The sequence below is a fragment of the Misgurnus anguillicaudatus genome, chromosome 14, assembly GCF_027580225.2.
Source record: "Misgurnus anguillicaudatus chromosome 14, ASM2758022v2, whole genome shotgun sequence".
NCBI classification, from domain to species: Eukaryota; Metazoa; Chordata; class Actinopteri; order Cypriniformes; family Cobitidae; genus Misgurnus; species Misgurnus anguillicaudatus.
Window position 1 is genome coordinate 34,688,478 of NC_073350.2, and position 23,312 is coordinate 34,711,789.

The window sequence follows — 23,312 nt, forward strand, 5'->3', positions numbered from 1 at the left end:
CAACCACCTATATCATCAGAATATATGTGGATTTGATAAAAATGTTAGATTTTCTCATACAAAACATGAACAAAATAATAAATCTTTGCCATTTAGACTGTGTCAACAGTATGTTATAATGTTTCTTCAATGTAGTCGATAGGGATGGTCTATTAATGGTAATGTCAACAGCCTGACGCACCACCAGCTACCCCTACTGAACGCATCTCGTCTCACACTTTCATTTTCATTCCTGCAATCCAACAGCACAATGTCACAAACTACATGAAGCAAAAGCCAATCACAAAAACACCTTTTTTTTCACTTTCTCAACCTTCACCGCTGAAAAAGCAGAAAAATTTGGGCAGAAATAAGAGCCAGGTGTGTGATGTTCAGCATCTATATGACCCAGGTCCCATGAACCATTACTGACCGTGAAAACCACCGCAGGGCCGTGAGGCGTACGGTTCTTCTTCAGCACACAAACACAAGATCTCTCCTACACTTTCTCTCTGGCTTCTGCTTTAAACCCCACCCAAACCTCGCTCCGCTTGGACGCGGCCTACATTTCACCATTCCAGGTTCCACTACGTGTTATTCTCTTGAAAACACATTGGATGACATCAAGCAGCTCTGGGTTCATGGAAAATACAGCCTCTGCTGCCAAAATGGCTTTTGGTGGACGTTTCTGGGCAGAAGCTCAAACCGTGGTGTGTTTTTCCAGCAGTAATAAGGGAATTTTTCAGTTACTGTCTCGTGGCCGGGCTCCACACTCCTCTGCACCGGCCAAAGTTTTCAAAGGAAAAAAAACAGCTGGAGCTTTGAGTAAAAATAAGTTCTCTTCTGTCTGCAAAGAGAGAAAACTTTTTATGGTTCACTAGAAGATTATTTTGTATTTAAAGGACACCTAAAATTGAAAACTTCATGTCATTTTGACCTGTATGACTGACTTCCATTATATAGGCACAAAACAATCTCAAAATCTTTCTTTTGTCTTTTACAGAAAAAAAGAGTAAAATATTGATATTGATCGACATGTGAATCTTTACTGTGATCTTGTGTGGTCATGGGTTTGAACCCAGGAAACAAACATACCGATAAGAAATGTATCCCTTGTAAGTCACTTTGGATAAGTTTTTTTTTTTTTTTTGATGAACTGTACTTTTAATATGAACGGGATGCTATTATAGTTGGTTTGCTGGAGACACCAAAATCACAAAATTCACCAAAAAGAAAATTCTTTCATTTGCATATTGTTTTATATCTGAACAGTCTGATATGGTTTAGTCATGATTGTACAGTGAGTAATATGAAGGTTAGTAAATAATAAAGATTGAAAGTTTATCTCTGAGTGAACTGTTTCTTTAAATGAAAGACTGGAAACAAATATCAAACTTCTAGTGCGTGGCAGAGATGACAAAGCTGAAAATAATCGTGTTGGAGACACACCACTGATTCAGGGATGGACTTAAACACGCTCACTTAGCATTTACTGTGAGCACCATGAGTTATAATGGATCTCTCAGGAAAACCCTAAAGATCACACGTGTACAATAAATAACTCAACTCAGTGCTACAATGTGTCCCCTTTATAGACGGTTTCAGCAGTAACAACATAAACAAACAGCTTTCGTGGAACAAACGTAACTTCCGGTAAACTCTGCTAAGAATCAATCAACATCCTTTTACAGTAGTTTATTTCTGATAACAAGCAAAACAACAACAAGTAGATTACCTTAGATCAGATCATATCAAAAACTTTAACGAGTTAACGTTACTGTGTAAAATGTGTACTATATAATGTATACATTGTTAACTACAGATCACATGATCGCCATCTTCCCACGTCTTTAGGAAAGAAAAACATTTATTATTTCCGACGAGGTATTTGTTTCACAGTTCAGTTAAGCCACTAGTCAGACCATTAAACAAAGAGACCGGAAGTTAAGTTACATCCATATGCACAACCGCGACAACGCGCACGTGTCCGATGAAACGTCTATAAAACCGTGACTACAAAAGTAAAACTACAGTACAGTCTGTGTTATAACAGAAGAGTTAACATCAGGTTATTTTGTGTAAAGTATCAACTGTACTGTAAATAAGTTTGGATAAAAACCTCTTTACTCACTTGACTCATCGCATCACGTATCGTAGTGTTTTCTCTGCTCGATATAAACACACCAGGTGGACTGGACTCAGTTCACCTGGACAGAAAAAACAGAGCAATATTTCATTAGTGTGTGTGTGTTGGTGGTTTTAATTGCTCGTCTGGTGTTTATAAGCAGATAATCTTACACGTTAAAATCTTATAACTTGTTACGTGACATACGATAAGCTTGTATTAATAATACAAACGGTCAAATCCAACACAAGCATCGGACTATTACATCATATACATTATTAAATGACTAATATTCTAATATTACAAATATTATTATTAAACTTTAATATCATATATAAAGTTAATACCTAGGTCTTTACAAGCCAAATGTTTGCTGTCAAGCACGCTTGAGTATGACAACTGAATGCGTTTGTGCTTCTGCTGTGAAACCTTACCGCCATCTGCTGTTTAGATAAAAATAACAAAAAGCGTTTGTCTGCTATGTAAATGGTTCGTTAAAAAAATAAAATAATAATTAATAAATTAGAGATATAATATTCTTACCTGGTTGCGTAACGGTATCTGTGATTTAGTCAGGTTCAGTTCATAATGCTTTACTTTTGATCAGGCGGATGTGACGGGTAGCTCATCTGTCACCGATTGTGACGTCACAGAGGTCCTTCCTCGTGTGTGTCTGAGGGTCATGCAGTTATTCTAATCTCTATATATCTCTGTCTTTATTAATATCGTGTAATTTCTCTCTTGTCCTGTTGTTTTATATTTCGTCATGATGGGCGGAAGGAGTAGCGCGATTGCGGCGGGTGTCGGCGCGGCGCTGTTTGTAGGTTATTGTATTTATTTCGATAAGAAAAGACGGAGCGACCCAAACTACAAGAACAAACTGAGAGAACGTGAGAATACATCTGTCTGTCTGTTAAATAATTTAATGTGCAGATGTAAATATGCAGGATTTTCCCAGCAGTTTCTTTAATTTGTGTGTTGTAATGTAGTGGTTAAAGCTCGGGGCTGGTAATTGAATGGTGGTAGGTTTAAACCATCACCATTGTGTTCATCATCAATAAACGTCACTGACTGCACGTGCACTGGACCAGATATGAACGAGCTGACAGGTTTAATGTCTGTGATCATATTAAATGTGAATGTGTTGTGTCTCACAGGAAGGAGAAAACAGAAAGCTGCTCAGGAGAAAGCTGGATTGTCAAGGGTAATTTCACAAACTAAAGTCTTCAATAACAAATATTCAATAGTGCTTCATTAGGATGCTGTAATGGGTTGTGGTCCATCTTTGATCAAATCTGTAACTTTTGTGTTTTGTCTTCACACGTTTGCTGTGAAGAGTAATGATACTGTCTGTGACTGTAGATTGCAATGTTTTTAAGTTTTATAATATCATAAGCATTTATTATAACAAAAGAAAACACTTTGTGTGTTTGTGTAGTTACCAGATCTTAAAGATGCTGAAGCAGTTCAGAAGTTTTTCCTCGAGGAGATTCAACTCGGTGAAGAGCTGCTTGCACAGGGAGAGATCTCTAATCTGTCTCACACAAACTCATTTCATACTCGCACAACATTGTTAACCCTCGTGTTGTCTGTCTCTGTCAGGAGATTATGAGAAAGGTGTGGATCATCTGACGAATGCGATCGCTGTGTGCGGTCAGCCTCAGCAACTCCTGCAGGTCCTGCAACAAACTCTTCCTCCTCCAGTCTTCCAGATGCTTCTCACCAAACTGCCCACCATCAGTCAGCGTAATGACCTCACTTCATGCATGTCTGAAAAGAGTGGTACTTACAGTGGATTTCAGCATGAACTTGCTTTTGTATGATCCAGTCAGATGATCTATGTTATTCATGTGCTTTATTTTGTGTTTTTTATTCCATTATGCTAAAGTTGTTCTCTTTCCTCTCGTGCAGCGTATCGTCAGCGCTCAGAGTGTCAGCGATGATGACATTGAGTAGAAGTACATCGCCGCTCCATGACATCACTTCCTGTCTGCTTAAATTCTACAGTCAATCATTCTGTCCTGCCCCTTTTCATCAATTTTTGAAACACTGAATGCAAAAATAGTTTTTAAAGAGCAAAATGTGTTAGAAATGTTGTTGAATGAGCCTCTAACAGTAGATGATGGATTTGTCCTGTAAAAGGTGATGTGTGGCTCGATGTATATGAATGACAGAAAACAAGCATGACTTGCAAACATATATATTTTCATTGTTATTTGGTTTACTAACACAAAGTATTACATTAAAATATCATGAAATATGCAACAAAAGTATGTTAAGAGGCACTAAACCTCAGACACCGCTGACAGAGATTTGACAGTCGAGAGAGAGAGAGAGAGCGGCTGATTTCATTTATCTGTGTTATTGTATTTATGTTATTTTTAATGACTGTATAACATCTGTGGTATTGTGAGATATGTGGCACATTTAAAAGTGCTCGGGCTGTTTCCTGAAGGGCAGAGTTTCTTCTTTTTTTAACTTAAAATTAAAAACAGATAAATGTATTATGAGTGTCACAATTATTTGAGCCAAAATCAACATTATGCTATTCTTCCAACATTTCATTACCAAAATTAATAATCAATACAGGATTAAAAATGAATAAACTAGCTCACTCAAAATATGACACAAAAAAGCATGAGCAGCTACGACAGATGTATGACTGACTTTCCTCCATTAAACACAAGATGAGATACAGTGATGCAGATACAGAACATAACAGTAATGTAAAACTAGGGCGGTTTCCCGGACAGGGATTAGACTAGTCCTAGACTAAAATAAATGTAAGAGCTGTCCAAACTGAAAACAACTTGCACTGACATATGTTAAAATACATCAGTTCCCTTTGTTTTGCCTCAAAATGCACACAAGTAATGTTTTTAGTAAGACATGTTTGTTAAAACTAGTTATATTTCATAATTAAACTAAGTCCTAGTTCTGGTTTAAGCTAATCCCTGTCTGGAAAACCGCCCCTAAAAGTAGTCCAGCGTAACTTTTGTAAAATCTTCTGAAGTCACACGGCAGTTTCGTGTGAAGAACAGAATCTTCTTATGAAGCTTTGAGACTTTTTGTCCTTGAGTTTGTTGTGGTCAATAAAGAATAATCATGTTTGACATTAAACACAGATCTAAAGTCTGAATATCTCTGAAAGATACCTTTGAAAGAAAGATTCAACAGCACTAGTAAAGTCAGTAAATAATAATATTAAAGGTGCAGTGTGTAACTTTTATAACGATCTCTTGACAGAAATGCAATATAAAATGCAAAACCATATTATTAGTGGTGTATAAAGACCTTTCATAATGAAGTGTTATGTTTTTATTACCTTAGAATGAGATGTTTTTATCTACATAGACAGGGGTCCCCTTACATGGAAGTCACCATTTTGTTTCTACAGAAGCCCTTAACGGACAAACTTTTTTTACTAAGTTGTCTCCAACGATGACATGGTTCATCATGCAGATCGCTCTTATGACTGTACAAGATCCCATTGACAATAAAAGTTAACAAATTAAAAATGTGATTCTGGGTGTTGAAGACAAAAAATCATGTTCATTCACAGACCTTTTTATTGATGGTTTTGTGAGAATATAAAACATATAAACCACTTTAAATGTGAGCAGCGTTTTTCTTCTTTTTTAATTTAAATTTCTTTTTCTGTCCTTTGCCCTTTTTGGCAGCAGGATCTGCCATCTCTCCTTTGAAAGAAGCATTTGTTTGATTTTTAATGAAGTTTCTCCTTCCCTTATAATCATTCCTCTTCTGCTCTTGAAATCCACCTGCTTTCGGTCCGTTTCCTCTTCTGTCACTTCCTGGAGCAGGTTTTCCTCCTGAAAATCGTCCTGGATCAGCTTTCTTTACTTTATCCTTCTTCACCGATCGTTTTACCCGGATCTTTCGATCTAGTAATCTGGAGCCGTCCAGTTTCAATGCCAACATCACAGAATCTGAACTCTGCAGAACAAACATTTCACTCAGAATCAGACGCTTTATTAAGGAGACTGTATTGATGACACCAGTAATATTAATCAGTAAGCTTGTACCTCAAACAGGATATAGCCGAACCCTTTTCCCATCCCAGAATCTTTATCTCGCACCAAACGCACAGCTTCCACCATACCACAATCCTCAAAGTGCTGGCGTAACGGCAGCTCTGTTATATCTGTGATCAAATTCATAATTCAAAGATTTAGAGAAACTGTAGAATAATAGAAGAATTATAAGCTAGACATATTGAGTTCCTCACCGTATGGTAAATTGCCCACAAAAATCGACCGTTTATGATCATGCTGTCAAGAAAATTAACAAAATGTTGGTGATTTGCATCTACAGAAGAAACTGGCAATAGATACTTTAAAGGGAAAAATACTAAAATCATACAAATAAATGTTAAACAGCCGTAAAATAGCTTCCTGAAGTTGTTTTAGTTATAATACTCACTGATGAATGTTGAGAAACACGGTCGACTCGAATATGAAAACCCTCCTTAATTTCCTGCCCATTCCTGTAAAAGTTCAAATGTATATAAAAAACAGATATAACTCACACATATCTGATCACATGTTGATTCTTATATTCACCATTTGAGGGCGCTGGCCACCGCCTCTTCCTCTTTGAAGACGACGTAAGCATTGACATTCTGTTTTTTGGGATGAACTTTCCTCCTAGAAACAGACACACACAAAGAAGAGGATTTTAAATGAATTTGTTTAAAATAAGTATTTTATTAGCATTAAGTATTTGATTACTATTAGTAATTCCAACTTAATACTCACTGGATGGCCGCCACTCTGCGAGTCATGGTCGGATCCTCCCGAATCTGTAAAACAAGCTCTATTAAAACTCTTGTTAATCCAGTGATCCGACAACAGGAATTTAAAAGCATTAAAACCGAACACAAACCACTGAACGGAAGCGAACTGATTCGATTGCTCCCGCCTCTCTGAACAAGGTCATAAGATCCTGAAAATCAGAATGGAAATGAAACACGTTGGATTTTAGTGTTTAAAGATAAGAAAGGACATAATGGATAGTATACAGTATGCACAGTGTGTATCGTATGTAACTGACCTTCTTTGAACAGTTGGGAGGCAGATTTCCCACAAACAAAGTCCTTTTCATTTTGATTCGCTCTTCTGCGTGATTCTTCATCGGCTTTTTGCGTTTAATCGGTTGCCCTGTTTCCTCTGTGGTTTCATGTTTGCGTTTTGGCTTCTTGATTTTTTGTCCCTCATCATCAGCGTTTTGTAAAGCTGATTCTCTAAAGATTTACAAACACACGCAGGTGTTAGAGTCAGATCTGATCAATCATACTTCAGTAATCTAAACTGAGGTTACTAACCTGTCCTGTAGCTTCTTTTCTGCCGCTGATACCGGCTTTGTAATCTTCTTCTGTTTTAGATTCTGATCATCAGATCTGTCAGCGGTACCGGTTGATGAGGTTGTGGCTTTAGTTTCCAACTGATGAGAAAAAACACAGACGATCAGAAACAAAAACAGCTTTGATAAAGTCTTACATATTAAAGTTTATTAATGCTTAAACATTATCCCTCATTTTCACAGACAAGGCTAAATACTAATCCTAGACTAAAACACATGTTTGAGCTATTTCAACTGAAAATAAGATCTTAAAATATGCCAGTGTCATTGATTTGACGCAAGATACACACCAGTAACATCTTTTCTGAGGCACGTTTGTAAAAATGCCAAAACATTTAATTTAACTTAGGCCTAGTCCTGGCTTTAGCAAAGCCTTGTCTGTAAAATCAGGCCTATGTGTCTATCTCTTACCCCAGAGATTTATTTTACCTGTATGATTATAAACACAAACTTTGTTTGTTGTTATAAACTGAGGGTTTAAAAGATTTGTGTGCTTGTCACATATGCTCTACACACAGTTTTGTTTGTTTTCAGGTTATTCTGACAGTGTTGTAAAAGATAGTTTGAGACGTACTTTGGGGGCAGGAACGAAGACTAGTGCACTGGCCGATGATGATGTGGAGAATAAAGATGATAAAGCTCCAGATTTGGGTTTTTCTGGAAAGAGACTTCCAGACACCTGACCCACTGTATAATCCTCAGCCTGCCCAACATCTCTGCTCTTTTTACTGCAATAAACATTAAAGATCATCAGTCACACCAACATACTGACCTGACAAAGATCACGGTACCGTACAATACTGTTACGGTCTAACTTAAAGCTTAATTGCATTAACCTCTAATGAACCATGATACAGCCATAGTTGTCGATGTAAGTAACATAGTAGTTTATACAACAAAGACCATTGTTTTGTAAAGTTTCTTTATAGTTTAAAAAAATCATTTGAAACTGATCAGTGAAGCCAAATGTAACTTATAAGGCATAATGCATGCTGTTTCAAAAAACTATTTCTATCTATTAGCAGTGTTAATATCTTAATTTCATAAATATACACTTTCTTAATGTCTAGTAAAAAATTAAATCGGTTTAAAGGCGATGCAAGGCTGTTTAATTCCAAATAAAACACAAACCTCTTTACAGACTGTTTCTGCATGACGTCACTGTCGTTCACTCACTTCTCGTGTTTGTGTTTCACTCCGTCAGCATGTCTGTGTAATATATTATTAATATCCTTAAAATGTAGCAGATGTTTTATATATTTAATACTGATGCGAGTTTATGAACTGTGTTTTTCTCAAACACGTTGACCGCACACATACACGCGTGTGCAGCAGGATTTTTCTTCCTCCTGGAAACCAAAAACACTACCTACACGTTCCCAGCTTCCGTTAAAATTACCTCTGATCTGTGTATCACCATAATTAAACATCTTTTAATAATTATACAAAACTTAGATACAAACTTATCAATATCCGTCAGATATTATTTCATCTTTATATTTATAACACGCAGCGTTTCTGTCGGTGCGCGTTAAGCACTGCACCTAAAAACATATGATGACTTCCGGTTTGATATTACTGCAGGTAAGAATGGTGTAGAACTGTGTTTATTCTTTCATTCTTTCATAATCATAAATATTATTCATCATTGAGTGGTTTTTATTCTTGTGCGTATGTAGTTTAAAGCACATACGCAGTCGCTAAGATCATGGATGTCACTATCGTTATTGTTTTCTGTTTATTATAACATAGAAGAAGAAACATCAGCGTTATCTCACCGTGATTTAATGAGAATAATGTTATTGTGCTGCTTTGTTTAGTTTTCAACTCATCTCTGCGACAGTATACGGTATATCTATCAATTTCATTCGTGATGCCTGTATTGCTATGTTATGTTACATTTTAGTTTTATGAACCCAGATTTTTAATTAGGTGTTTGTATGTTTTGATATCTGTGTGTTTTCTTTATGAATTGAGTGTAGTGATTGACAGATCTATCATCTATCATGAACGAGGAGATGTCAGAGGACCCTGTGGGCAGACGTGTATGTTGTGATGGTGAGAGAGGAACTGTGCGTTACGTGGGAACAGTTCCTCCAACTCCAGGTACATCTCATTCATTATAGCATCATCACACATCTATTATCTATCAATATTATACATGAATGTAAAGCAATGATTGGATTGTAATAACAGCTCTCCTGGTGGACTCTGTGTTTATGATGGCAGGTTTATGGTTAGGAGTGGAGTGGGATAATCCAGACAGAGGAAAACATGATGGAAGTCACGATGGAGTCCGATACTTTACCTGCAGGTGCTCATCATGGGAAGATCAGACCCAAAACAGTTTAATATTTATATCTGTCAACAGAGTTACTTCAGTTTTAATGATGCTGTGTCTTTTTCATCAGACACCCGACAGGAGGCTCATTTGTGCGACCTAAAAAGGCCGATTTTGGAATTGATTATTTGACGGCTTTGAAACAGCGTTACGAGGGGGAAGTACAGGAGGTTTTTGGAGGAGAAGAGGTGAAGATCTCCACTAAAACTGTAATGATGGTTGGATTTGAGGACGTGAAACAGAAACAAAGGTGGACATTTTACACTTTCAAATAGGTTTAATCATTGGAAGTAGTAGATTTTTGTGGTTACTCTGTGTTTATTGTCTTGTAACAGCTTGGAAAATCTGACAGAAATCGGTCTTAGGAGGTGTAAGGTGTCCAGTTCAGGCCCAGCGAATGAGATCAGAATCACCACTCCACGTATCCTTCACTGAAAGCAACTGTCATGTTCTAACATTGCTTCTAAATCATTCACGGTTTTGCACAAGCGGTCCGATTGGTTTGTAGATCAGTCATGTTCTCATTCAAGTGGTCTGATGGGTTCTAGGCTCTTTGACATTCTCTCTCAGTTGCTGAATCTCTGGATCTTTCTGGGAATCTGCTGAGCTCGTGGGAGGTGTTGACTGCTATTACAGAACAGTTGGATTCTTTGCAGGTTCTGCAGCTCAGGTCAGTCTCCATATGTTCACTAGAGCATTAAATCAGATCACTCATGTCATAGATCTCAGCTCCTCCATGTTAATTACAGATTTCATTTTGACAAGTTCTAAACTTTTGCTTGGCTGTTTATTAAATTTCATGTAAGTTTTGATTGGCTGTGATTGAATCATTTGAAGTTATATTTTTATTCAGTGTGGGCAAAAAATAGAAATAACATTGATAAATCTATATCCATATAAATCTACCCATTATTATTAATCTCTGACCTCTCTTATTCTGTAGTCATAACAGGTTAAGCATCTCCAGTAACCCCACAAGTTTAAGCCCCGCCTTTTCCTGTCTGAGAGTGCTGTCACTCAACAGCTGTGCACTCACCTGGTCTGAGGTAAGGCAATGAATATATGCATACATTTATTAACACACCAGAACTTGAAACAAGTATGTCACAAGGTGAAAAACAAGGTGTCCAGATAACTGCGTTATTATACATTTTGGACAAATATTGCTTACAACCCTTGGGAGGTTAGAATTGCCTTGTGTTTTTTCTTTAATTTGGTATTTAAAAAAATATTTAATGACATGACAAGTTGAGTTAAAATGAAAAATTGTATTTACTGACCTCTGACCCTGCTCTCATTGGTAGGTTCTGTATTGCGCCCCCATGTGGCAGCAGTTAGAGGAGCTTTATCTTGCTGATAATGACATTACAGAATTACTCCGGTATGTTGGGACAATTTGTATTATTGTCAGTAATTGAAAAAAGTCATAGAGAAATATAATTTTATTGAGAATATACATTTTAATGTCAAAATCTATTCTTGTTTTGTCTAGACCAGTTGATGTTTTACAAACTTTGAAAGTTCTGGATTTGAGCAACAATCAGATCCTTCAGGAGACACTATTAGAAATCTCACATTTACCCAGGTGAGTCTTTATAACCTATCTGTCTGTGATATAAATCCAACCACATTTATCCAAATAATAATCAGATATTTGAAGGTGAACTGTTGTTGTTTTCAGGCTAGAGAAACTGAATCTGTCTTCTACTGGTCTGTCTGTGATTCACTTCAGCGATACACCTGCAGGTAACACAGGGGTTAAAATGACTACAAACTAAAAATAATGTATATATAATAACATAAAACAACAGTTTTCATATCGTGAAGGCAACAAGACATCATCGTTTCCTGCATTAAAGACCCTTTTACTAGATGACAACAATATTTCTGAGGTAAGTAAGTAATAAACACAGAAGGTCACACAGGAGAGAAGAGGGACTTTATTCACAATATATCACACTCACAGGTGCTTTTATAAAGAGTTAATATAACACAAAACATCCGGTGAACATGTGATTCACCTCACTACTGTTATTGTGCGTGTGTTGTGTGTTTAGTGGAGTGTAGTAAATGAACTGGAGAAACTTCAGTCTCTGGTCCAGCTGTCATGTAGGAGGAATCCAGTGATACAGAAAGAGAAGAATTCAGAAACTGCTCGACAGATCTTCATCGCTCGTCTGAGTCAGCTGGACTTACTCAACATGCATCAGGTGTGTGATCATCTTATATGTAGTAACCTGATTTAGTTTTACAGTCGACTCAGTGGTTTGTTTAATGTGCGTTTGAATGGGTTTGTGATTGTCAGATTCACGCAGATGAACGGAAAGGTGCAGAGATCGATTTCTGTAAGATGTTTGGATCTGCATGGCTCAAGTCTGGAGGTCACAGGGACCCTGAGAAAAACCACCCGAGTGCAGAATTTATGACACAACACCCTCGATATCTTCAACTCATTCAGAGTGAGTAAATGTAATGTGTACTGGACATCATTATCGTGTGTGTATCTACATTGGACACAGCGTATCATCTTTGATGGTTGGTTGGTTTGTTTAGAGTACGGTGCTCCAGATGAAGGCGAGCTGAAGGAACAGAAGCCGTTTGCATTAAAGAATCAGTTATTGAGTATGAATCTTCACCACAGCGACTCAATACAAACACACAGAAATATCACTCAATGTTCTTCATTTCCTTTCAGCCTTAACGTTCGTTTGTCCTGAAGACGCAGACAAGAAACCCATCGAGAAGAAAGTTCCAGGTTAAACAAACATCACATGTAATTGGGGTTGCAAAATTCTGGGAATTCTCAAGGCTGAAAACTCTAATGGGAATTAATGGGAATAAACTGGGAATTTGAATCTTGCAGCATAATTTTGTTAAACACAACAAGATTTAATGCAATTTCAGTTGAATTTCTAACCCTGTACATTCCTCCATAACATGCACAAATCATTTATTGAATCCTGCGCAATGTCCAAATGTCCATCTTTGCATGTATTTATATAAATTACATAATTTTTTAAAAACGTCCTTGTGCTGTGTGTAAGCTATATTATACCATTGTAAAGACAAATACACTGACTGAGAAAACATTTAGGTGAGATCATTAAAAAAACACAAATTACTATTTTTAATGCTTTTGAAAAAAGTCTATTTTGCTCATCAAGCCTGCATTTGATTAAAAATCCTTCAGAAATCACTCATATTTAAATGATTTCTGATCAAATAAATGCACGGCTTGTACCAGGATTCTTAAAAATTAGTATTTTCTTGCATGCATGTCTGCTTATGACCAAACTAAATATTTATCTATGTTTTATATCATATAGTTTATATACATTTTCAAATAATTCCCATATATTCCCGTTAAGTTTCCAATTTGCAATATTTCCAAAATTTCCTCCGAGTAATTAATTATTTCCCATGGAAAGTTTCCAGACACTTTCTAGCCCTTTGCAACCCTACATGTAAATCACACGAGGGTCGTTCATCGGTCTGAGATCTTTCTTCTCTTTCAGATTCAATGATTATTCAGAAGGTGAAAGGTTTGTTACATCGACTGCTGAAGTTACCTGGAGTTGAGTTCAGACTCACTTACACCTGCTCAAAGGTAAAACACTTGGACTGCGCAAACTTACATTCAGTTGCATTTATGCATTTGGCAGATGCATTCATGCAAAGTTACACTGCAAAAAATGATTTTCAAGAAAAAAATGTCTTAGTATTTGTGTCTTGTTTTCAGTAAAAATATCTAAAAAGTCTTAAGTTAAGATATTAATTTATTAAAGCTATTTCTTGATGAGCAAAATGACCCAAGAAAATAAGTCTAGTTTTTAACCAAAAATATCACATTTAAGTGATTTTGTGCATAAAACAAGCAAAAAAATCTGCCAATGAGGTAAAAAAATCTTGAAAATTTTTCTTAAACACTAAATTGAAGAAAAATGTGCTTACCCCATTGGCAGATTTTTGCTTGTTTTATGCACAAAATCACTTAAATGTGATATTTTTGGTCTAAAAACTAGACTTAATGTCTTGGGTCGTTTTGCTCATCAAGAAGGGGCATCTTGATTTGGGACTTTTTGGATGTTTTTGCTTAAAACAAGACAAAAATAATTAGAATTTTTTTTCTTGAAAATCATTTTTCGCAGTGTAGTTACAGTGCTTTTAAGTTATATACACTTTTATCCATATACTGTATGTGTTTCCCGGGAATCAAACCCACAGCCTTTGTGCTGCTCATGTTATGCTTTAACTAAACACAAACTTTATGGGCAAGGTAATCATACAGTATTATTATTTCAGATGGCCGGCAGAGAGATCGAGATCGACAATGATCTAAAGCCTCTGCAGTTTTACTCTGTGGAAGATGGAGATCGGATTTTGGTGCGCTGGTCCTGATGAAGACATCTGAACATCACACATCATCTCCTGACATCATCACACATGACATCTTACAAAAACTAACACAATAATGTATTTATAGAAATAAACTTACTCCTCATCATCTGTCTCTATAAGATCATCCCCTGTATATAATAAACAACAACATATATGTGACGTATTTACAAGTTTACAACACTTACATTAAACAACAGTGAATTTACCAATGGATTTATTTTTCTGATGGATGAATGAATGTTGAGTGTTTGTGTGTCAGATTCATAGCGATGGACCGAAGGAAACACACAATCTTAACCTGTTTGTTAAATATACTGATGAGTCAAACTAAAGTAATAATAATAAACAAATTTATGATCATATCAATGGTGACTGTAAAGGGTTCAAACCAAAGATCAGATGACACAAAATCAACATAAACACCTTGTTTAATTGAACATCTGTACAGTTTCCCATCTCTCCTCTGAGCAGCTGTATCTACAGTCTGATATGAAAACATGTAAACAATAAATGTGAATATTGATGTTCTGTACAGATGACTATAAACTACATACAACAACAACAACCTGATAAGAGCTCTCGGCCCATGAGCACCACAGTGAAAATATATAACAGATGATGACCATACTACAGATTATTTACAATAAACAAAAAGCAAACTTTTACATGTAAGAATCAGATCACTGCAAAAAATATCAATGTCTTTGTCTTGATTTCCAAGCAAAATGAATTTGGCATAAACTCGCTTGATTTTCATGTTTTTCAGAAGACTTCATATATTTGGTCACAATTAAAAAACGTTTAGATATTTATACTGGGAAACGAGACAGAAATATGGTAACACTTTATAATAAGGTTGTATTTGTTAATATTAGTTAATGCATTAGTCAACATGAACTAACAATGAATGATACTGCAGCATTTATTAATCTAAGTTAATGTTAACTTCAGCATTTACTAACACATTTATATAATCATTCATTAATAATGCATAATGAACTAACATGAACAAAGATTTATAAATGCTAAAACTACACTGTTGATTGTTAGCTAACACATTAACTAATGTTAACAAATACAACCTTACTGTAAAGTGTTACCAAAAATACTAAGAACTAAAATTTTTGCAGCGATTGAAATATAATTGTAAAAAAATGTATATTCACACAGAGTATAAACCTATCCCAGATTGTCCTCCACAAACTAACAAACACAAACCTTTTCATCGATTGGTCATTTCTGTAACATCTGTTTTCTTAAGGAAATATTGTGTAACACAAGGTTCAGTCATTTTGTCTACATCTTGTTTGCTGTCATTAAATTGAATCAAGTACTGTCTTTGAAGTGGATCAAAACCTTTCATCAAAGTTGTCTTAACAATCTCCGTTCTTGTCTTAGGACAACTTTGATGAACTTTTTTGATCCACTTCAAATGTTGACTAGTGTACTTCATCTCAATCTTTTCACTCTCAATCTTAAATCAACAATATTACATGTTTAAAATAATATCAGGCATCAATACTTTTTAACATACAGCAGAAAGATGAATAGCAGTTTAATACTTCTTACAGTATATTAATAAAAAAAACATCCTGATATAATCCGCCTCTAATATTGGCTTAATCAAACCGATACTGATAGTTTAAAACAACAATAATAATGAATATGATCACAGATATTTTATATTTATATTGTGCAGCCCCTGTCTTTTTGGATTTCTTTCTCATTGTATTCATCACGGTTGACTCTTTCTCTTTCTCTCTCTCCGAGTGAGGGACGTTTGTCATAAGAACACAAATCATTTCTCTCCGAGTCTCTTTTATTCTCAGACGTTCTCAGAAATTCTCGTCCTGTTCCACACATGAAAGATCTCTGACGTCAGGACACCTGCAGGTGAATCCACCCGGACGCGGCAGACACAGGTGTGAGCAACCTCCATTATCCCGATGACAGTAGTTCAGACCTGCTGGATATCAACAATATACTCAACATTATGATCTGATGATGAAGAATAATAGGATATAAGTACTGTATATGATATTGAGTTCAGACCTTGAGGGCATTGTGGGTAAGTGACAGCGATGCCGTATGTACGAGAACGTCTCTGAGGAAGAAACTCTTCCACCTCCGTCCCATCCTGACGATCCACGGCAACCACCGCTTCCCTAGCAACAAACAAAAACTATGTGAGCAGTGCAGGATTTAATATTTTTGAGCAAACATTAAATAACAAAATGCTCAAACCAGAGAAGATGCTCAATTGATGAACACTGACATGCTAGGAGTCAAATGTCAAATTCACTGACTAAAAAACGCTGAATTTCTATGATCTATGTCCTGGATAATGTATTGTACACCTTGGGGTGGTTTCGCGGGCGGAAATTAGCATAAACCAGGACTAGGCTTTAGTTTAATTCTGAAATATAACTAGTTTTAAGAAACATGCCTTACTAAAAACATTACTGGTGTCCATTTTGTGGCAAAACAAAGGGCACTGATGTATTGTAAGATATGTTAGTGCAAGTTTTTTTCAATTTGGACAGCTCTTACATTTATTTTAGTATGGGACTAGTCTAATCCCGGTCCGGTAAAACCGCTCCCTTAATTTCATAAAAATGTAACTTAAATGTGTGAAATGAATAAACAGTGCCAATAAACAGCTGTTTAAATTGTATTCAGCAGAAGCTTGGACCTGGAAATGGTTTTCCTTACGTCACAAGTTAACAAGCGGATTACATTTTAATAAATGCAAACTAAAATTTAAAGCAATAAACAAAAATCCCTGAAATTCCCTAACTTTCAATGTCTGGGAAAGTTTTTTTTTAAATCCATGATATTCCAGAAATTCCATGACCCGTGTTCACCCCGACTGAATGCTACTGTAGGTATATGTAGATATAAGCATTTAAAGAAAGAGTTTAGCACGTGTGCTTAAAAAGTCTAGAATTTGTATGATATTATCCTACACTACACAGGGAATAATATGGATTTTCAGATTCCAGAAAACGTCTTGCATAAAATAGATTCAAACACTTTCAATGACCTGTATCTATGTGTATATTTTCAAAATCTTCCCAGGGCTTTGAATCTTTTCCCCCAGATTCACAAACTTTCAAGGATTTCAAGGACCCGTGGGAACCCTGTTTCTTGTCCGCATATAATTTTTTGTTTTTTATTATAATTCAAATTGATTTTACAAACTTTAAGCATCATTGTACATCGCATTATTAAGGAAATTCACGTAAATGCATTTATTTCCCAACATCATCCATCCCTAATCTCCATAAGTGAACCCAACTGTACCTCCTCCAATCTGTGTAGAAGAGGTTTTTGCCGTAAGAGACGACGGCGAACGGGTACTGAATCCCTTCGGTCACTTTCCTCCTGATACGAGAGTACGGATCGATACATTCCACCTTACGAGTACCTGAAACAACAAAACATTTACTACAATTTAACAAAGGGTATAAAAAACATCATTTAGATTATTGCTGACCTGACGGAAATCATCATATAAACTTCAATGGATCATTTTTTTCAATTGTAATCATGTAAATCTTTCTGATCTCTGACCTGCGTCTGCCCAGCAGAGCTCCCGCCTCGCAGGGTCGTAGGTCAAACCGTTGGGCAGTGCCAGGTCATCATTCACCAGTACTGTCCTGTCCGTGCCATCCATGTTAGAGCGCTCAATCTTGGGTCCGTCTCGGTTCCAGTCGGCCCAGTACAGAAGTCTGAGTTACAGGAGAAATGAATACATCTGTTTGATTCAAAAGTTAATACAGTTGGGTGGAGTTGACATCTCACGTACCCGTACACGGGGTCAGCAATGATTGGTCGTGGATTGATGAGGTCTTTGTCAAACAGGACACGTCGATGACTGCCGTCTAACCGGGAAACCTCAATGCGGTCCAGTACGGAGTCTGTCCAGTACATGTTTCTTGACAGGTGGTCGATGGCGATTCCTTCTGGACTGCCGAGATCTGTTCACGGAAAGATTATAATCATCATCACATAAAGATCACAAACACACACAGAAACACACAAACACACACCTGTATTGACAAGTGTGATGGTTTGTCCTCCCTCCATGTTGACTCTGCTGATGGCCGGTTGTGTGATGTCAGACCAGTAGATCATCTTCTCCACACAGTCATACGCCACAGCGATCACCACCTTATCCTGAGAGAACCAATGAGATGCATAAGAACAAAACCTTCAAATAGATCTGACAGACTTTATTGACATCAACTCACCGGTACGTGCAGCACAGTCATCGCCCCGTCTTTATTCATCCGCTCGCCGTCCAATGGGATGTGTTCGATCCTGCCGCTCTGGGCGAATAAGAGATTTGCTCCTGGAGTCAATGGGGTGATGTCAGGTCTAGGGGTGGGGCCAATGATGGGCGGAGCCACATTATGATCGATACCTATGAAGAAAGAGAAGGGCTTTTTTATATTTTAGGAGCTGAGGACTCACGCTGCTCAGGTTTGAGTATATCTCTGCGCTTACACAGGGGTCTGCTGCCCGCTCTGGTTCTAGAGCCCGGAATCTCCAGTCCGGATCCGTCCACGCACCAACACTGACCGATGCTGGCGTGACACTGCGTGGGTTCATACGCACCATAGTCGTCACAGGTCGGCACGTATTGACCGACAGCCGGACGGGGACGGAAGACACCTGAGGAAGAGGAGGCATACAGAACCGACTCTCTGTGTCTCTCACACGACGTCTTCTCTCGGTCTGAAACGCAATAATCAAACATGCTAAAATAAAATACGGCTACAATTATAATGTATATAATAATGTTGATATATAACATTTACATTATTATATAAATTATCTATATTATTATTATATAGAGTTCAAGTGTGCATACAAATAAAAAAGTATCCACAACTTTCATTAAACTCACATGTGACATTCAGTATATAGTGAACAAGTTTTTAATAGTTTTGGACAGAAATCCCTTAAATGATATAAACATACATTAAGATTCCACCCATGAGAAACAAACATCTCGGGCTGTGATAACATCTGCTATACAGGATTTATGTGATCATGTGTTTAAGTGACGTCTATCTATTCCCAAACCACAGCAAGCTTTCACTCATATCAACAACATATTCAATGATCAAGCGGTAATGAAATAAATAAATGATGCCTGTTTTTCACACAAAAATCTGCACTAACATTTTAAGTGGACCTCTTGGGAATAAACCGAATGATTGATTTTTCCCTGAGGTCAATTCAAAATGTTCAAATATTTTAATTTTCTTTCTGACTCGGGTTGATTTAACTCCTGTATATCAACTTTTATTTACTTAAGTTTTCCTAATATAATAAACCCTTTAACAAAATGAAAACAAACATACAGTAGAGAAGACATGATAGTGTTCATGTAGGTCTGTTATTATCAGACACCTGCCTTTAAACTAAAACACACAAACAGAGACACATGGACTGGAAAGAAATGTCACGTTTCACACCATGAAATATTTGACAATTTATATGAAAAAGGCTTTTATAGACTTAATTAATACTCATATAAAGTTCACATTAAAAAATTACAGAACAAAATGTTGTTGTTTAATAAAAATTTGAAAGGGAAATTATTTAAATTATTTTAATGATTGTTTTAATTTTATGAAAATGTTACACTGCAAAAATTATTTTCAAGAAAATAATTTCTTAGTGTTTTTCTCTTGTTTTCAGAAAAAAATATCTAAAAATTCTTAAATGAAGATGCTTTTTCTTGATGAGCACAACGACCCAAGAAAATAAGTCTAGTTTTTAGACCAAAAACATCAAATTTAAGTGATTTTGTGCATAAAACAAGCAAAAAATTCTGCCAATGGGGTAAGCAAAAAAATCTTGAACATTTTTTTAAACACTAAATTCCAGAAAATTTCAAGAAAAATTTGCTTACCCCATTGGCAGATTTGTTTTACTTCTTTTATGGACAAAATCATATTTTTGGTTAAAAACTAGACTTATTTTCTTGGGTCGTTGTGCTCATCAATGAAAAAGCATCTTAATTTAAGAATTTTTAGATATTTTTTTCTGAAAACAAGACTAAAATACTAAGAATTTTTTTCTTGAAAATCATTTTTTGCAGTGTAGAATACAAAAACATCTAAAAAGTGCTGAAAAGCTTCATAAATTTTTTTTGCATTTGATTTTAGGGTATATATAAAAACTCATCAACATTTGATGTGGATCATTAAAGTTTGACTATACTATTTTAACTTTTATGAAAGGTTTTAATCCACTTCAAATGTTGACTAGTGTATTTTCTATTTAAAACAGGGTGATTTATACTACCGGATAAAAGTTTGGAAACACTTGACTGAAATGTTTCCCATGATCTTCAAAATCTATGTAAATATTGAATCCATCATGGCACGAGCACAACTCTCTTTTAAAGGGGAGATGAGACTCTCAATGGATAATTGCACGTTACGCACCCATGACTTAATAAGAGAATAGGATCAAAACCCTTTAAGATCATGCACTGTCGTTAAACTAGCAAAAGAAGATTCGGACACACCCTAAGTGCACTTGCACAGTGCGCTTTAGGCCATGATGCGCTTAGATACTAAAATAGGGCCCATGAATTCATTTCTAATCACATTAAATAGAGCGACACTTTATACAATAAATCCCTGATTGATAAATGTTTTATTGTGAATGATGTTGTTAGTCTGATATAAACATCTGCACACGTACCAGAGTCAGGTGAGCAGCTGAAGCCGTCGCCATGGAAACCTGGTCGACATTGACAGGTGAAGGAGCCCTGTGTGTTGTAACAGATGGCATCACTATGGCAATGAACAGACTGGCATTCATCGATATCTGGAGATATAAAGACAGAAAACACCAAAGCATTAGAAATGCACCGATATATCAGCTTATGATTGTTTTCTTACTTAGTAGTTACTTACTTTTTTAGATAGGGCCAATGGAAAAATGTCAATTTTATAAAAAACTCCCAAATATCTCAAAAACATTTTATGCTCCCATGAGGTGGTTTTTCAGGCAAATGGGAAAAGGTGTATTTTGCAAAGTTTTGCAGCATTTCTTTTCCACTGTATTGAACGGCTTTGCAATGTATCGCGTTAAACTGTTACAGTCTCGTTTATACAGCCGCTGCAGCTCCCCCTTGTGTTTTTTAGAGAGATGTGCAATCATTGCGGTGATCTGAAATCATCACGATGAGGTCAAACAATCAATGAGACGATTATTTAATCATTGTGACAGTCCTACAAGTAAGTCACATAATTATTCGAAGATGATGCTGTATGTCTTAAAACCTTCCAGAAACACCATAATACATGTCTGCTCCCAAGTATAAAAGGTTTTTCTTACTCTTATGTTAAAAATAATGCCTAGATTGGTGGATGTGATGTTAGTTAACCTACCAACATCAGTGAACGTGATGAATGACTTATCGTGAGAGGAAAAACTTTTTCCGACATTTAGAAAATAATGTTAAAGTTTGGCGAAAATCTGCAATGGAAACAGCCAATGACAACAGAATTGCAGTTTGTACGCTGTTCACTTTTAAGATTTCACAACATAATAATTTGAAACAAGGAGTAAAAAGCAAACCTACTGCTATCTATTGGTATCTGTAAATGTCATTCTAAGTAATCCATTATCGGCAAATAAATGTTGTATTGGTGCACCCCTAAAATCACCATTATAAACTCATCTGACTGCTATATCATCAGCGCTGTAATGTAAAATCACTAACACACACACTGAACAACAGCTGCACTCCACCAGCTTTCTTTAAAATGTCTAGAAAGTCATGTAGGTTTCAGATGGCATAAGAGATGATGAGAGATTTCCCACAGTGAAGTGAAGTGAAGTGAAGTAACCCTTTCAGTCTCATGTTTTATAAAGAGGAATGCACATCTGCTGAAGTACCGCTGTTCTCCCACAAACATACATGTGTGCAGCTGGATCATCTCAGCATGAATCTGTACAATAACACATGAGGAACCTCAGGGTGTGGGCTCAGATCTGTCCAAAATCACTCATTATAAATGGCCAAGGAGGAAGGAAGTCATAAAAACTGACAAGCACAGCTGTGATGAATGGTTTCTAGTGTATAGATTACAGTATTCACTCCCATCTGGAGCCCGGAGAGATTCAACAATACTTTATATTACTCAGCAGCACCATTGAGTATTAATGAGTATTAATCACCCGCTCTCCTGATTTTGCCAAGTGATATTCAACCAATCAGATGTGAGGAGTAGATGTGAAGTTAAGGGTTTAGGTTCATACATCATTGTTTTGATGATTTTAGGAATAAGTTGTGGTTTAGGGTTTAGGGTAAGGATGGAGTTTTTCTAGAGAAATATTCTTCAGGAACATCATTTGGTAAAATCAGATTGAGCATTAATGATCTACTCCATCATCATAGTGTCTTTAAACACAGCTACTATCTGACATACATTAGTGATCACTATGTGAACTGTCATTGACTGGTGTAAGAAAGATTCCTCAGCAGAAATGTGAGACATTTTCCTTCAAGTTTTGACAAAACAAGTCATTTTCAAAGTATTTAAAGCTTATTGTGTGAAGGAAACAAAGCACCTGTTAAACGCCTGGATATTTGTCTGTATAGGCAGCTCACTAAGGTTTGGAAGAGTTTGTGTTAAATTAACTACTATGGGTAAATATTTTAACTAAGGATGCCTGTGCCGATACCAATATTTGATTACTTAGAATTACTATAGATACCAATTATATACTGCAAAAATGACTTTCTTACTTAGTAGTTTTGTCTCGTTTTCATTACAAATGTTTAAAAAAAACTTTTAATTAAAATTAATTTTCTTTATTAGCAAGATGATATAAGAAAAAAAGTCTAGTTTAAGACTTTAAAAAAACATTACATTTAAGTGAACTTGTGCTTAAAACAAGCAACAACAAAAAAACATCTGCCAATAGGCTAAGAAAAAAATCTTGAACTTTTTTCTTGAATACGAAAGTTTTCTTACCCCATCTACACTGCAAAAAAATATTTTCAAGAAAAAAATTCTTAGTATTGAGATTGTTTTCAGTAAAAAATATCTAAAA

At 36.1% G+C, this 23,312-nt stretch overlaps 4 protein-coding genes and 1 long non-coding RNA gene across 10 annotated transcripts in view; 2 read left to right on the plus strand and 3 right to left on the minus strand.

Moving 5' to 3' along the window:
- Positions 1–2,767, minus strand: part of LOC129427516 (uncharacterized) — a 73,499-nt gene extending 70,732 nt beyond the window's left edge. For all 5 annotated transcript variants that reach the window (XR_012373308.1, XR_012373307.1, XR_012373306.1 and 2 more), the window contains exons 1-3: positions 2,648–2,767; positions 2,452–2,547; positions 2,111–2,186 (exon numbers count right to left, since the gene is read on the minus strand). This is a non-coding gene — a long non-coding RNA (uncharacterized lncRNA). The remainder of the gene's footprint in view (positions 1–2,110; positions 2,187–2,451; positions 2,548–2,647) is intronic.
- On the plus strand, positions 2,737–4,608 carry tomm20b (translocase of outer mitochondrial membrane 20b). The gene is made up of 5 exons (XM_073876410.1): positions 2,737–2,994; positions 3,262–3,308; positions 3,543–3,623; positions 3,706–3,846; positions 4,013–4,608. The coding sequence occupies exons 1-5, from the start codon at positions 2,871–2,873 to the stop codon at positions 4,058–4,060; spliced, it is 441 nt and encodes a 146-aa protein (XP_073732511.1). The 5' UTR covers positions 2,737–2,870; the 3' UTR covers positions 4,061–4,608.
- A 1,047-nt stretch (positions 4,609–5,655) lies between these two features.
- rbm34 (RNA binding motif protein 34) lies at positions 5,656–8,816 on the minus strand. Its single transcript, XM_055184043.2, has 11 exons — positions 8,615–8,816; positions 8,058–8,211; positions 7,446–7,564; positions 7,175–7,364; positions 7,007–7,066; positions 6,880–6,923; positions 6,685–6,768; positions 6,545–6,608; positions 6,351–6,393; positions 6,148–6,266; positions 5,656–6,058 (listed from the first exon to the last, which is right to left on the minus strand). Exons 1-11 carry the CDS (start codon positions 8,635–8,637, stop codon positions 5,714–5,716), a joined length of 1,245 nt encoding a protein of 414 aa, XP_055040018.2. The 5' UTR covers positions 8,638–8,816; the 3' UTR covers positions 5,656–5,713.
- A 159-nt stretch (positions 8,817–8,975) lies between these two features.
- On the plus strand, positions 8,976–14,885 carry tbce (tubulin folding cofactor E). 2 transcript variants are annotated; one of them, XM_055184038.2, is made up of 17 exons: positions 8,976–9,067; positions 9,466–9,589; positions 9,713–9,797; positions 9,895–10,074; positions 10,160–10,245; positions 10,395–10,494; positions 10,768–10,870; positions 11,129–11,205; positions 11,317–11,409; positions 11,506–11,570; positions 11,652–11,716; positions 11,882–12,034; positions 12,130–12,283; positions 12,378–12,446; positions 12,520–12,579; positions 13,340–13,431; positions 14,127–14,885. In XM_055184038.2, exons 2-17 carry the CDS (start codon positions 9,490–9,492, stop codon positions 14,220–14,222), a joined length of 1,578 nt encoding a protein of 525 aa, XP_055040013.2. In that variant the 5' UTR covers positions 8,976–9,067; positions 9,466–9,489; the 3' UTR covers positions 14,223–14,885. The 2 variants fall into 2 exon arrangements, with proteins under 2 accessions (XP_055040013.2, XP_055040015.2); XM_055184040.2 differs by having other exon boundaries at positions 9,050–9,067; positions 9,461–9,589.
- Positions 14,886–14,941: 56 nt separating this feature from the next.
- The window catches only part of LOC129427506 (nidogen-1), a 28,122-nt gene continuing 19,751 nt past the window's right edge, over positions 14,942–23,312 (minus strand). The window contains exons 12-20 of the mRNA XM_073876408.1: positions 20,949–21,074; positions 18,732–18,962; positions 18,476–18,648; positions 18,275–18,401; positions 18,031–18,202; positions 17,796–17,953; positions 17,526–17,649; positions 16,275–16,387; positions 14,942–16,185 (exon numbers count right to left, since the gene is read on the minus strand). Of these exons, the coding sequence (XP_073732509.1) occupies positions 16,058–16,185; positions 16,275–16,387; positions 17,526–17,649; positions 17,796–17,953; positions 18,031–18,202; positions 18,275–18,401; positions 18,476–18,648; positions 18,732–18,962; positions 20,949–21,074 (1,352 nt within the window). The 3' untranslated portion in view covers positions 14,942–16,057. The remainder of the gene's footprint in view (positions 16,186–16,274; positions 16,388–17,525; positions 17,650–17,795; positions 17,954–18,030; positions 18,203–18,274; positions 18,402–18,475; positions 18,649–18,731; positions 18,963–20,948; positions 21,075–23,312) is intronic.

What these genes read in the sequence shown, in the direction of transcription:
- tomm20b (XM_073876410.1), top strand. Translation starts at nt 2,871, where the DNA reads ATGATGGGCGGAAGGAGTAGCGCGATTGCGGCGGGTGTCGGCGCGGCG. An exon ending in CAAGAACAAACTGAGAGAAC is followed by an intron (nt 2,995 to 3,261) that starts GTGAGAATACAT and finishes TGTGTCTCACAG; the next exon opens with GAAGGAGAAAACAGAAAGCT. An exon ending in CCAAACTGCCCACCATCAGT is followed by an intron (nt 3,847 to 4,012) that starts CAGCGTAATGAC and finishes TTTCCTCTCGTG; the next exon opens with CAGCGTATCGTCAGCGCTCA.
- tbce (XM_055184038.2), top strand. Translation starts at nt 9,490, where the DNA reads ATGAACGAGGAGATGTCAGAGGACCCTGTGGGCAGACGTGTATGTTGT. An exon ending in GAAATCTCACATTTACCCAG is followed by an intron (nt 11,410 to 11,505) that starts GTGAGTCTTTAT and finishes TGTTGTTTTCAG; the next exon opens with GCTAGAGAAACTGAATCTGT. An exon ending in ATATCTTCAACTCATTCAGA is followed by an intron (nt 12,284 to 12,377) that starts GTGAGTAAATGT and finishes TGGTTTGTTTAG; the next exon opens with AGTACGGTGCTCCAGATGAA.
- rbm34 (XM_055184043.2), bottom strand. Translation starts at nt 8,637, where the DNA reads ATGCAGAAACAGTCTGTAAAGAG. An exon ending in GAAAAGAAGCTACAGGACAG is followed by an intron (nt 7,365 to 7,445) that starts GTTAGTAACCTC and finishes GTAAATCTTTAG; the next exon opens with AGAATCAGCTTTACAAAACG. An exon ending in CAGTTCGCTTCCGTTCAGTG is followed by an intron (nt 6,924 to 7,006) that starts GTTTGTGTTCGG and finishes CTTGTTTTACAG; the next exon opens with ATTCGGGAGGATCCGACCAT.